Here is a 13262-nt window from a genome sequence, read left to right on the forward strand (position 1 = left end):
CAACATGGCCATGATACCTCCGAAGACAGCAAAAGCCGTTAATTGACGTTCTCAAGGCGGTGGCAACGTTACCTTGACTTGACGATCGTCCTAGACCTGCACCACCACGTCGATAACCATCCCAACCGCCGCGCCTTGCAAGCACCTTCCACGAGCGTCGGGCCGGCCAAACGACCTGTCTCTGAAATCAGACATCTCAGCACCAGGAGGCGACATTCTGTCGACATATCTCGGCGACGAGCTATGCCATCTTGAGCGGCACGTCCATGGCAACGCCGTACATTGCCGGCGTGGCGGCTCTGTACGTCGGCCAGTTTGGCGGTCGCGCCAATCGCGACAAGAGCTGGGCTAAGAAGCTCGCCATGCGCATCATTTCCTCGGGCGAGCCCATCGCTTGGGACGACCCTTACACGACCGGCGCCGTCTTAGACGCCCTCGCCCCCGTTGCGCAGGTGGGCACCGGTCTCGTCAACGCCTCGAAGGTGCTGGGCCAGGACACGAGCCTGTCGTTCACCAGGTTTGCCCTGAACGACACACGACACTTCAGCCGCTACCAAAAGGTGGACATCACCAACACCGGGACAAGGCCCGTCACGTACACGTTCTCACAACAGGACTACGGCGGTCTAGCCGCCGTCGACACAGCGTCGCCGGCGCGCATAGCCGACGCCAGCGAGCTACTCGCAAACCCGCTCAAGCTGAGCCCGCGGGTCACATTCCCCGGGGCCGGTTTCACCGTCAATCCCGGACAGACGCGCACGGCGCAGTTCAACTTCTCGCCGCTGGCTGAGGGCGCCGCGGCCGCGCCCGAGGCGCTCCCCGTGTACAGCGGCCGGATCGTCATCAAAGGCAGCAACGGCGACGAGCTGTGCGTGCCGTACCTCGGCCTCGCAGCGGACCTCAAGCGCGACGTGGGCGTCATGTTCGAGCGCATGGCCGGCGTGCCGCTCATCGTCTCGGGCGCCGCCAACGTCAGCATCGAGACCAAGGCCAACTTTACCTTCAGCCAGGACGCCGCGCGCCCGGATTTCCCGCGCCTTTCGATGCGGAGCTTCTTCGGCACGCGCGAGCTGCGCTGGGACGTCTTCGAGGCGTCGTGGCGCGAGCGGCAGTGGGCATACCCGCCGCGTGAGGGCCAGGCAGGCTTCGTCGGGTCCGTGGCGGCGTGGTCGTTTGTCGGCGATGATTTCATGTTTGAGCCAGATTTCGACGACATATGGGAGATTTTCAGATTTCCCCTGGTCAATGCGCCGCGGACCATGTCGAACATACTGCCGTCCGAATTTTCGTGGTTCGGCGAGCTGGGCAACGGGACGCAGATCGCGCCGGGGCGGTATCGCATGCGGGTGGCCTCGTTGCGGCCGTTTGGCAACCGCGCGGCGGCGGACAATTGGGATGTGTTTGAGACGCCGGAGATTGAAGTGCTGCCGCTGAGCAAATGAGACTGCTTGGTGTTATAGTCAGTCATTATGCGGTGTTCGCGATTTCAGCTGAGCTAGTCGGCGATTCGAGTCTCTCCATGAACATTGATCGAGAATTGACCAGTGTCAGGGACTTGTTCCGAGAAAGTGGCCTTGGGATTGCTTAATAAAAGAACTCCGCAGTGAAATGCTCTGTTCTTGCAGATGAATTTCTGGGAGATGATCATGGTCTCCGGCCTGGCTCGAGGCACACTACAGGGCATGAGCCACTGATGAATGCCAGGAAATACCAGCACCATCTTTCCAGTAGCTTTACTTGCAGACAAAAGTGCTTTCATGCGCTTGAGGATCCTTCAACACTACTCTAGGTTCTGTTTGTTCGCAGAGGCACTACGCTTCCCCATCTACCCAGACGACAATATTCTTAGGCGGATCCCGCAGCCCCTTGAAAAAGGCCGACACCTGCTCGTCGCTGTACCGCATGCTGAAATGCATAATGATGAACGTCGTCTTGGGCCACCTGCGCACGACGGCCTCGAGATCGGGCCAGTATGTGTGCTTCGTCTTCTCGGCCTGGGCCTTGTGCTCCTCGTACAAGAAGCTGCACTCGGTGATGACGACGGGGATGCCGTCCCGCAGCCACGGCGGCTCCGCGGCCAGCACGGAGGCCGTCGTGTCGCCGAGGAAGGCAAAGACGGGGCTCGTGTGCGGGGCCGTGATGTCGACGCCCGAGGTGCGCAGGGCCTTGATCTCCTGGCCCGCGAGGGACGTGTACTCGGGCTTGAGGCGGTGGGTCGTCGTGCTGAAGACGTAGCCGACGCAGGGGACGTTGTGGTCGCACCGGAAGACGGAGGCGCTCATGCCCTTGAGGCGGCGCAGGGGGATCTCGTCGCCAGGGACGACGGGGTGCGTGACGTGCGTGCCGAGAAAGGCCCGCTGCGAGGGCGTCCGGCCGTCGTCGTCCACGTCGGGGGCGTCCTTGTCGACGGGCAGACCGCGGGCCTCAGCCTCGTCGTACTGGATGTGGCCGCCACGGTTCATCATGGTCTTGGCGAGGATGTAGTCGTCGAAGAACTTCTTCATCTCGACGGGGCAGTAGATGTCTGGCGGGTCTTCGCGTTTGACAAAGGCGGGCGAGAGGAGCACGTGGTCGCTGTGGCCGTGGGTCAGGAAGATGTGTTTGGGGCGCTCCTTGTTGACGACAAGACCGGCGTCGAGTAGGAGATTGAGCTGTGGGATGACGAAGGACGTGTGCCACGCGGCTCGTGACTTTCCCGTCAGGACATATTGATGGTAGGGCTTGGGGAAGCGCCACTCGAGGACCTCGGATCGATTTGACTGGGGCAAGGGCGTCGCAAAGGCAGGCGACGGCTGGGCCATGGCGATATGGCCCTAGAGTGCTTGACGAGTAGGCCCTGACGTGGATCTCTTATTCAATGTTTGTATGAGAGTCCCGGTTCCTGGGTGTTGAGAGTTGAGGCCTGGTTGCGTCAGTTGTGGTTGCTGGGAACAGGCAAAGCTTGAGAGGCACCGTCAAGCAGTTGGCCACGGACCCCTGCATATTCCCCAATACGGACTCACAGGATGTAGAGGCTCAGTGTGTGCGTCAGCCTGATGAAGCCGAAGCGATACCGCCCCCCGTTGAGATGTAGAAGCGCGGCATCGTGATGGTGTTGCGGCATTCAAAAATCGCGACTCACTCGATACTGGAGGCTCCGGGACCCACATGGCCTGCTGATGTCATCACTTCCGACGCTCCACACTGACGGCCCTGAAGCCACTAAAATCGTGGTGTCTGGCCCTTATCGAGAGTGCCCAAGGGAGCCCCGAGATCTGCTTCAGGGGCAGAATAGCGTCCGGCCACAAGCCTTGGTGGGCGCTGTAATGATCTTCCAGTGGACGTCATAGGGGTCACACGCATCCAGTAAGCTCCTTCTTAGCACGCATGGTGCATGGATGCCCGGTCTAGCCAGGCCCCGGCTGGGGATCAATGCTACCGGCAGGGTCAGCAAGGCCCTGAGCCCCCTGAACCACACCGCTGTATTCACGGCGATGTACCAGTATTATTCGAGGGCCTCGGCCTTCCACGAGTCCCTTGCCCACATCTCGCCGCTCATCACCAGAACATCATGTAATACATCGTTTATCCTCACCATCTGCCAATACTTCTGTGTCCATAAATGCACGACACTGCAATATAATGCAGCCGAGAAGATTTCACCCGTCTTCTGAGAGACTACTACGAGTTCGCCAATCGCCTCTTCGAGGACACCACCATAGCCTACATCCTCTCAGACAGCTGGACCTCTAGCAACCAAAAAACGCTGAGCGGTTTCGAACGGACTGAAACAGTCATCGACGTCCTGCAGCATCTGCCTCACCTAAGCTCGCCGCAAATTACGAAGTACTCTTAGACTTTTGCGAAACTGCTCGCAGCTCGCCGTATCTAGATCAAGGGGACTTGAAATTTTGTTAGGAGTGATAACGAGCAGTCTGATTTTGGCCGAGGCTTGCAGCTTTCTTTTGACTTGTATACCTAGCTAGATGGATGCTTAGCTGGAGGTGACGTTGATGTCTTTTCACTGCCCTTGGCTGCTATACTGTCGTGATGGCTAGATGACATTTCATAAAACTAACATTTCTCCTGGCACGGAAAGCTTTTTATTGTTGTCCTCTCAATGGCTGCTTGCATGCCTGGTTCAAGACGCCGTGACGCGTTTCTACCACTGTGAGGTCCCGTAGAGACTGAGCTCATACACAGTCAATCCATTGTGTTGTCTTCTGTCTTATTCAAATATGCCAAGTGCGTCAGACATTGACATTTCAATACCTTAGTCCAATAGCTGAAAAAGATTGTGTGACGACCGCTATGGTTTAAGCCTCGACGTTGAAGTATTCAAAACATATTTTGGTCATCCCGAATCCAAACACTTCGTGTATTTGAGACACTGGATTTTTTCTTCTTCTTCTCTCCTCTCCCCCGACATCCATGCTTAACTTATTCGGCATCATGACTTGCAGGACCTTGCACTAGCGTCGGATCGCCGCAGAAGATTCGGAAATGATATCACAACGGAGAACCCATCCGCCGAGGAGTTGTGCTCGACCACCTGTGCCATCCCACGCCACTTCAAGCGCAGTCCGCCATCCGATGACCACAAGAAATCGCAAATCCCAAGCCAGGTCGCGAGCGTCGTTGAACCTGACGTGACGACACATCCATAAATCCCGACAGACTGTTCTTATCCCCCCGCATCCGATCCCGGCAGCTTATCATCTGGCCACGAGCTCATGCAAGCCATGCCTGTTCTACTCCCCATCGGGACTGATGCGGGGGAAGCTCCAGCGCCAGCCCGTTCTCTTATCGACGGCTGATCGCCCAGACCAATGACTACCACAATCGTCTTAGCTTACGACTACGACGGTCATTGGGGAACGTCGCATCCTAAAGGGTGTGAGGCGTCTTATCGCCTTTGTGTTTGGTTGGACTTATCTCGGAGGTTGAGAGGTCAGGTTACACATGGCTACAGCACCCCGCGCTTGGTCACGACGGTTGCGACTCAGGCCATGGTCAGTCTCAAGTATAAACGTCGGCCCTCTCGCGAGCCTTCAACCATTCCCCAAGTCCGCAGTATCTTTACCAACTCAACCTTTGTAACTCGTCTGTCTCCTACGCATCAGCCATGCCTGCAGCAGTGAACGGCACACTGCCGCACCCTCTCGATCCCCTCACTTCGGCTGAGATCGAGCAAGCCATCGCCGCCGTCCAAAAGGCACACGGCGAATTGTTCTACAATGTCGTCTCACTCCATGAGCCCCGAAAGGCCGAGATGACCGCCTGGCTAGCCGACCCTGCCAGCGCCCCTCGGCCTGCGAGGATCGCCGACGTCGTCGTCATCGCCAAGGGCGGCAAGGTCTACGAGGGTTTCGTGGACCTGGTCGAAGACAAGATCACTCACTGGGATCTCCTCGACGGCGTGCAGCCAATCGTAAGTAGCTGCAGCTCCCGCGATGCCCACGCGCAAGCTGACTGGTCAGATCACAATGGAAGAGCTCGTAGCCGTTGAGCACATCTGTCGCAAGGACCCCAAGGTCATTGAGCAGTGCGAGATCTCCGGCATCCCCAAGGAAGAGATGCACAAGGTGTACTGCGACCCCTGGACCATCGGTTACGATGAGCGTCACGGCAACGTCGTGCGCCTGCAGCAGGCCCTCATGTACTACCGCCCTGACGTCGACACGTGCCAGTACCAGTATCCTCTCGACTTCTGCCCCATCTACGATGCCGACAAGCAAGAGATTGTCGATATCGACATCCCCAAGATCCGTCGGCCTATTAGCAAGACGAAGCCTGTCGACTACCATCCCGCTGCTATTGAGAAGAATGGCGGGTACCGGAATGATATCAAGCCCATCAATATCACACAACCAGAGGGCGTGTCGTTCAAGATCGAGGGCAGGGAGCTGGAGTGGCAGAACTGGAAGTTCCACATTGGCTTCAACTACAGGGAGGGTATTGTGCTCAATAACATCACCTACAACGACAAGGGCAATGTGAGACCTATCTTTTACCGACTTTCGCTCGCCGAGATGGTCGTCCCCTACGGCAACCCGGAGCATCCCCATCAAAGAAAGCACGCTTTTGATCTCGGCGAGTACGGCGCGGGCTACATGACGAATGCGTTGACACTGGGCTGCGACTGCAAGGGGTCTATCCATTACCTCGATGCCGAGTTTCCCACGCGTGCTGGCGGTGTCCGTACGATCAAGAACGCTATTTGCATCCATGAAGAGGATAGTGGAATTTTGTTCAAGCACAGTGATTTCCGTGATGACTCGGTCATCGTGACCCGGGCGCGGAAGCTCATTGTGCAGCAGATCTTCACTGCCGCTAACTATGAGTATGCAATTCAGTGGATTTTCCATGCAAGTCACACCCGAGCTTCTCTCACTCTGTTTTGAGGTAACTAACAGCCACGCCAGCAAGACGGTACCATCCAGCCGGAGATCAAGCTCACAGGCATTCTCAACACATATGCCATGAACGAGGGCGAAGATACTAAGGGCTGGGGCACCCAGGTGTTCCCTGGCGTCAACGCCCACAACCACCAGCACCTATTCTGCCTGCGCGTCGATCCCAATATTGACGGTCCGCGCAACACAGTCTTCCAGGTCGACACGGTGGCTTCTGACGCCCCCGTTGGCAGTCCTGAGAACTTCTATGGTAATGCCTTTGGGGCCCGTCGCACCAAGCTTGACACCACAGGCAATTCGAAGACGGACTACAATGGTGCGACATCACGCACGTGGGAGATGGCCAACACAAGCAAGCTGCACCCTTACAGTGGAAAGCCTGCCAGCTACAAGCTGGTTAGCCGCGAGGTGCCGGGACTGCTGCCCAAAGAGGGCTCCCTTGTTTGGAAGCGTGCAGGCTTCGCCCGCCACGCGGTGCACGTCACAAAATGTAAGCTTCCCATCCCACCTTGCTACCTTACGAATGACCATGTTGTATGGATCACCTACTAACGGTTCAGACCGCGACGATCAACTGTGGCCCGCAGGCCGCCATGTGCCACAGACTTCAGGCGAACCGTCGCGTGGCATTCCCGAATGGATCGGCGACGGTACCGAATCCATCGAGGACGAGGACGTCGTACTCTGGCACACGTTCGGTGTGACCCATATCCCAGCGCCCGAGGACTTCCCTGTCATGCCAGTCGAGCCGATCACGCTACTGCTGCGGCCGCGCAACTTCTTCCGGAACAATCCCGTTCTCGACGTGCCACCGAGCTATGCAAGCACGCCGTCGCAAGTTGCTGCGGGCAAGGGAGCCCTCGACGCGGCGGACAAGGAGAGTACGCTTGCGTTCAGAGAGTGCTGCTCGAATGGGACCAATGGACAAGCAAATGGTACTAATGGACATGCGAACGGGACCAATGGGTCGTCTTGAGCGGAGGTAAGAATGTAGGATTACCGATGTCTGAAAGTAGTATCCATTTCAGGAGGCCTGCCGCCCTTCGAATTCAGGTTTTATACTCGTTTGCTCATCCTTTGCCTGCTAGCCTGACATGATGCTTCAACCCGATAACGTGCGCTGAACTTGATCACTCTTGACCGTCGCCAAGGAAATTTAAGAACCCTGATAGTCGGGTTACAGTAGCAAAAGTTCTGGGCGTATGTCTTGGGGTGTCCCCTAGCGGCCCTAAGTCTGTCGCCAAGGCCACGAGCGGCACCTGTGGATTCTTAGGGAGGGTTACTTCTAGTATGTGGGTTCGAGCAATGAGAGCCGCGTTCCCACGATGCCAGTGAAAAGCAGCTGAGCGCACTTGGCAATCCTTCGTTCGTCTTGGTATGAGTCGCCTCCACTCATGACGAAAGATTGGTTCCAAGCTTCAGATTTAGGCGTTGAGGAGTCCGGACTTAAATATCTTCATCAATTTTCAGCTCCGGGTCTCTTTCCAACAATTTCTGCATACTATCGCTCAATCATCGTGAAAACCAGAAATCGAACAGCATGCCCAATAAATCACGTTTTGCTTTCGCGGCTGCATTCTTCCTGTCTGGTCAGCCTTATGCGACCGCCCAGAGGAACGAGAGCCTTGAAAACTGCCCTCTCCCCATCCGTCACCTCGCAGACGACCGCAGCTGGAATGCCACTGGCACGATTGCTATTCCACCGCTTGAGAATGGAGATGAAGATTGGTTCGTCTCTGCGACCCTGACCGACATCCGCAGAGCCAATGTTTACTTCGACGGGTGGCCCACAGCTCAAGACCTGGCCGTCTTCCTCAGCGTGCCCCAGAGCTTTGTTGGCAGCGAGACTGGCAATGCGACGCGCGTGTGCGGATACACCATGCCTGGGCAGAATGCGACGGCCACGGGCGACGCGTCGAGTGAGGACTCATGCAGCAGCGTACTGCCAGAAGAGTGTATCGAAGAAGCTTTGAAGACGCCGATGACACCCTCCGATGTGCCCTGTCCTGAGCTCGACCTCGGGGACAAATGTGACGTTTCCACTGGCTTCCGCACCTGTACGTGCCCCCGTGCCTCTTGTTCGCGTTCTTCGCTCGAATACTGACCCGGAAAGTCAACCCTGTCCAACTCAGCCCCTCCGTTTGCGTTTTGGACAGTCTACCACACACTGATGTTCCCAACGGATACCGCTCCTTTGCTGGCTTCCCCGGCTGGCGCATCATGCCTCCGGACGAGGAGGAGAACGAGTTCGATGTATACGACCTGCGGGTACAGCAAACTGTGCCCGTGCTTTTCACGGTGCAGTCTGGATCACAGCAAAAGGTGCACCTTGTCTGCGTTGCGCCGAACAAAGTGGTGGAGGGGAGCCGGGAGCCGCAGGCAGAGTTCCCGCCTTCGGATGCGGGGGTAGTACGGAGCGGGTCCGGTTTAGCCTTCGCTGCGGCGGTGATGGCTGTAGCGATGCAGTTATAAGTTACATCACTTGCTTACGGGTAATCAATGCCATTGAGCATCGCAAAGTCCCGTAGTTTACGGCTCGTAGTATTATATGATCAATGTGGAGTACAGAGGCCGATACCTGTCATCTCAACCCATCGGAAATGTAGTCAACCCCAAACCATAGAACAACTCCATCATCGTGTTCATCCGAGATTGAATAACTACCTCAGCCCTTTTTCTGCGACTCACCAAAATACTTGACCAGCTTGAGTTGACAGAAAGAAGGTCTGCTGACGAGGTCCTATTCTGCAGTGGATGTGTTATTCCGACTACTCGCCGTTCTAAAGAGTACCTTGGGGCTGATTCTCGGGTTTTTTATCAGGGACCTGGTGTCCTTGATCGGAGTTTGGCTTCTGGTTCTTGGGCTTCTCGGCCTCCTTTGTCTTTGGGCCATTCTTGGTCTCCGTTCTCTTCGGTCCCTCATCCTTCTTAGGGGCGGGTGTCTTCGAGGGACCGTCCCTTCTTAGGGTGCTCAGGCCTTTTGGGGTGCTCCGCCTTCTTGGGATGTTCTGGCTTCTTTGGGTGTTTAGGGTGTTCTGGCTTTTTGGGGTGCTCCGCCTTCTTGGGGTGTTCCGCCTTCTTAGGATGTTCTGGCTTCTTGGGGTGTTCCGCCTTCTTGGGATGTTCTGGCTTCTTCGGATGTTTAGGGTGTTCTGGCTTCTTCGGGTGCTTGGGGTGTTCTGGTTTATTCGGGTGCTCCGGCTTTTTGGGATGCGCCGGTTTCTTCGGGGGCGAGGCCTTGTTATGATGCTTGGGCTTCTCGGGTTGTTTCGGCTCTCCATGGTGCTTTGTCTTGGGCTTATCGTGGTGCTTGGACTTGCCAGGATTTTTGCGATCCTTTGGGTGCTTCTTCTTCGGCTTGTCGTGGTGGCCCTTAGACTTATGTTTATCGCCGTTCGTCTGTTCGTGCTTCTTCAGGCCCTTCTTCTTGTCTTGCTTCCCGGGCTTTTCGTGTTCTTCTTGAGGAGGGTTTCGCGCCGCAGGTTGAATGACCGATTCGGGTACATCGCTGACCCCCATCTTCGTCACATCCTTGCCCTTCATTTCTTTGCCTTCTCCTTTCTTCGATTTCTTCTCCTTGATCGTCTCTTTTACCTGCTCCACAGGAACTGGCACCATGGCGCTGTACTTCTTGGCTGAGCGGCACATGCCAAGACAGTCGGTGGTAGTCGTACATCCTGCAGAAATCGGGACGCAGACCCAACCCTTGCCGCAGTCAGGCTTGGCGAGAGTTCGACAGAACTGCTGCTTCGGCATGGCGAGTTCCGTAGGCAGGACGAGGGCAGCGCCCGTGAGAAGGGCTCCGAGCTTCATGGTTGTCAAATGTAATGATGAACAAGGGTATGAGGATGGTCTTGATAGCACCACAAGATGTGAAGTTGCAATGAGGGTTTCTTGGGTAGCAGGGAGCCACCATCTTATGTAGATGAGAATCAATCCCCGTGATCGGAAGCGGCCTTTCAGTAGGTTCGTGACACGGAGTGTAGTGGAAAGTAGTTTCTCTTTTCTGAAGCCTGCTCTTAACCTTACCAAGCCTGAATGTCACAAGTCCAAGATCTCTGCACAAATGGCTGAACAGAATTCGACAACCTCATCCGTTATGGCCGTGATCCGAAGCGGCCACTTTTCAAGTGGCGCAACATCTCAATGAGGATGTCACCGGTTCTATCCGAAACGTTAAATGCCTTAGACATTCACCGCGCTTCAGCATAGACTTACTCCAGCATGATATTTTTTTTGCATGTGAGTGAGGATATTAGACGTGGCCCGTGGCTGCAAGGCACGCCCTCTTCGGAAGGCAATCAAGGTTCGGTGAGGTGCCTTCGAATTTCCACCTGCTGCACATACATTTTAAAGGTCGTTGACAGTAAATGGTGCCCGACATGATCTATACCGCAGCTTCCAGCATTCGCGCTTAAACATAGCTTGACAGGACAACAACACGGTGGGCAAATCTCTTTGGTTTCACTGCCTGTAATAGGAGATGGCTATCCTACCAAGAAGGTAGATTCAGCAACCCTGTTGGGTTTTCGACGTTGCAGCGGATGGCAACAGATCTCAAACCTTCGACGCCTTACGAGCCGTAAGTTCAGCATGTGTGGACACTGAAGTTCGACCGTGCTCGCAAATAATTCATATGTGGCGACATGGTACCTTGAGCATTGGATCAGTGTCTAGCGAGCCCCGGCAAATGGAGTATTTTGCTGATGTCATCGGAAGAAAGACATGAGGATGTCCTTGGACACGAAGTTTACTATCGAGAGGATGAGCAAGCCCGAGTCGCCAGCCTCGGCAGGCTTGTGAACAGTCGACGATGCGACTCATCAGCTGAAGATATCGTCACCTGCATAAGACGACCATCCCTCAAACCCAGCCCTCAGCGCCCTAAGCACAGATGCCGAGGATGCCACAAAATGCCACCACACTTTCAGGGCCCAGAGGTCTCAGTACTTATTCATCCCGTAGACCGTCTCCGCCCGGCCGATCACAGCAGCGCCGACCCCGCACCCGGCCGAACGAATGAGCGCCATCCCCGCCCCCACGTGAATGTCCGATTCCGAGGCCCCACGCCGGTCGCCTCTTCTGGGTAACCTCACATGCAAACTCGCTCAAACTGGCGTCATATATCGGGCGAAAGCCCACCGTGGAACAAGTTGCGATCGTCGCGACGCCTGTTGCTTGTTTCCTGTTCCCCGCCGTGGTACTTTGACACAGTCGGTAGCCTGCATGTCGGCTCGCCGAGATGGGTGAAAGCCATGATGATCTTGGCTACAATTCGTTCGGATGAACTGGGAGTGAGCCACGTGCGTGAACGGACACGATCGCCAGGGACACCTCAACGCACGCCAAGGCCCAGGTCGTCGAAATGACACCTCAGACTCTCAACAGAGCGGCAAAACATAAGTACCGCAGCCGCCATGCGATCTCACATTATCGAAACTTGCTCAAGAGCACCGGCCGGCCGCAATCCACAGCAGCAATGAAGGCAACAGTCCTCCTGGCATCCGGCCTCCCGGCCTCGCAGCCTCGAAAATTATAGACTTCACCCCGCGCCTCATCTCCTACAACATCCGCTGGGCCGTTCCCACCGTCCTCCCCCCGGAACCCGCCTGGTCCGACCGCCTGCCCTCCCTGGCATCCCAGCTCTTCCACGAGACCGCCGGCCGCCCGACGTCCCTCATCTGCCTGCAGGAAGTCCTCGCGACGCAGCTCGCCGACATCAAATCCGCCCTCGGCACCCCGACCTGGTCCTCCGTCGGCGTCGGCCGCGACGACGGCGCCGAGGGCGGCGAGTTCTCGCCGATCCTTTTCCGACCCGACGCCTACGAGCTCCTCAACAGCTCGACGCGCTGGCTGTCGCCGACGCCCGAAGAGCCGGGCAGCAAGGGGTGGGACGCGGCGCTGCCGCGCGTCGTGACGACGGCGACGCTGCGGGACCGCCGGAGCGGCGCACCGCTGACGTACATGTGCACGCACTTTGACCACATTGGCCAGACGGCGCGCGTCGAGTCGGCGAGGCTGCTCGTGCGGTTCGCGGCGGAGGCTGCGGTTGTGGTGGATGGCGAGGAGACGCCTGTTTTCCTGGGTGGCGACTTGAACATCACGCCCGAGAACCCTGCATATTTGGAAATGGTTGCTGAGGGGAACTATCACGATGCGAAGGATGTTGTGGATCCGAGACGAATCCATGGACATCTCAACACTTTCGCAGGGTTTTCGGATGACCGAAGTGGTTGGTCGCGCATTGATCATGTGTTTGTCTGGAGGCCTGAAGTCCAGGGCATGGCGCTTCTCAACTACGGCGTCTTGGAGAACAAGTTTGATGACAACCTTTGGATATCGGATCATCGTCCCGTCATTGTCGATGTCAACTTTGCAATCAACAAAACGTGTGTGGAACGCAGCTAGTCAAATGGACAGAGCAATGACTATCAAGAGTCTATCATGTCTTGTCTACAAATATCATGACATTGTATCCTTCAAATCACATCCCTCTAGTACTTGCCCGTGATGGTGATCTCAGGCGCCTGGAAAACGTCCCAGTTGTCCGAGGCCTCGGGGTTTCCGAACGGCTTCAGCGTAGCGAAGCGGATGTGATACTTGCCCTCGGCGATCTGGCTTCCGTTACCCAGCCTACCGAACCAGTAGTAGCGGAAGAACTGTGCGGTGTTCTCCGCGTTGCGGTAGATGTCGGTGACGGGGAAGGTGAAGGTCTGGTTGGGGTTGTGGAAGACAGGGTTGAAGACTTCAACCGAGGCAGCACCAGCCCAAGCCGCGGCGGGCCCGATGTAGCCGTTCTGGCCCTCAACAGGGGGGTACTTCCAGTTGCGTTCCCTCCAGCCAGCCTCGTAGATCTGTACAAGGTGG

At 56.4% G+C, this 13262-nt stretch overlaps 7 protein-coding genes across 7 annotated transcripts in view; 4 read left to right on the forward strand and 3 right to left on the reverse strand.

Annotated features, from left to right (window-relative positions):
- VDBG_09212 (serin endopeptidase) overlaps positions 1-1442 on the forward strand; it is a gene marked incomplete at both ends in the record, with an annotated part of 3264 nt that extends 1822 nt beyond the window's left edge. Inside the window, one exon of the mRNA XM_003000671.1 lies at positions 192-1442. Within this exon, the coding sequence (XP_003000717.1) occupies positions 192-1442 (1251 nt within the window). The remainder of the gene's footprint in view (positions 1-191) is intronic.
- Positions 1443-1811: 369 nt separating this feature from the next.
- VDBG_09213 (RNase Z) lies at positions 1812-2801 on the reverse strand (the record flags this gene model as incomplete). The annotated part of the gene is made up of 1 exon (XM_003000672.1): positions 1812-2801. One exon carries the CDS (start codon positions 2799-2801, stop codon positions 1812-1814), a length of 990 nt encoding a protein of 329 aa, XP_003000718.1.
- Positions 2802-5104: 2303 nt separating this feature from the next.
- On the forward strand, positions 5105-7371 carry VDBG_09214 (peroxisomal copper amine oxidase; the record flags this gene model as incomplete). The annotated part of the gene is made up of 4 exons (XM_003000673.1): positions 5105-5410; positions 5475-6347; positions 6405-6885; positions 6956-7371. The coding sequence occupies 4 exons, from the start codon at positions 5105-5107 to the stop codon at positions 7369-7371; spliced, it is 2076 nt and encodes a 691-aa protein (XP_003000719.1).
- A 564-nt stretch (positions 7372-7935) lies between these two features.
- Positions 7936-9018, forward strand: VDBG_09215 (conserved hypothetical protein; the record flags this gene model as incomplete). The annotated part of the gene is made up of 3 exons (XM_003000674.1): positions 7936-8452; positions 8509-8804; positions 8938-9018. 3 exons carry the CDS (start codon positions 7936-7938, stop codon positions 9016-9018), a joined length of 894 nt encoding a protein of 297 aa, XP_003000720.1.
- Positions 9019-9323: 305 nt separating this feature from the next.
- Positions 9324-10208, reverse strand: VDBG_09216 (predicted protein; the record flags this gene model as incomplete). The annotated part of the gene is made up of 1 exon (XM_003000675.1): positions 9324-10208. The coding sequence occupies one exon, from the start codon at positions 10206-10208 to the stop codon at positions 9324-9326; it is 885 nt and encodes a 294-aa protein (XP_003000721.1).
- Positions 10209-11650: 1442 nt separating this feature from the next.
- VDBG_09217 (endonuclease/exonuclease/phosphatase family protein) lies at positions 11651-12803 on the forward strand (the record flags this gene model as incomplete). Its single annotated transcript, XM_003000676.1, has 2 exons — positions 11651-11698; positions 11847-12803. 2 exons carry the CDS (start codon positions 11651-11653, stop codon positions 12801-12803), a joined length of 1005 nt encoding a protein of 334 aa, XP_003000722.1.
- An 86-nt stretch (positions 12804-12889) lies between these two features.
- VDBG_09218 (serin endopeptidase) overlaps positions 12890-13262 on the reverse strand; it is a gene marked incomplete at both ends in the record, with an annotated part of 3352 nt that continues 2979 nt past the window's right edge. Inside the window, one exon of the mRNA XM_003000677.1 lies at positions 12890-13249. Within this exon, the coding sequence (XP_003000723.1) occupies positions 12890-13249 (360 nt within the window). The remainder of the gene's footprint in view (positions 13250-13262) is intronic.

This window comes from Verticillium alfalfae, genomic scaffold (assembly GCF_000150825.1).
Source record: "Verticillium alfalfae VaMs.102 supercont1.14 genomic scaffold, whole genome shotgun sequence".
Classification (NCBI taxonomy): Eukaryota; Fungi; Ascomycota; class Sordariomycetes; order Glomerellales; family Plectosphaerellaceae; genus Verticillium; species Verticillium alfalfae.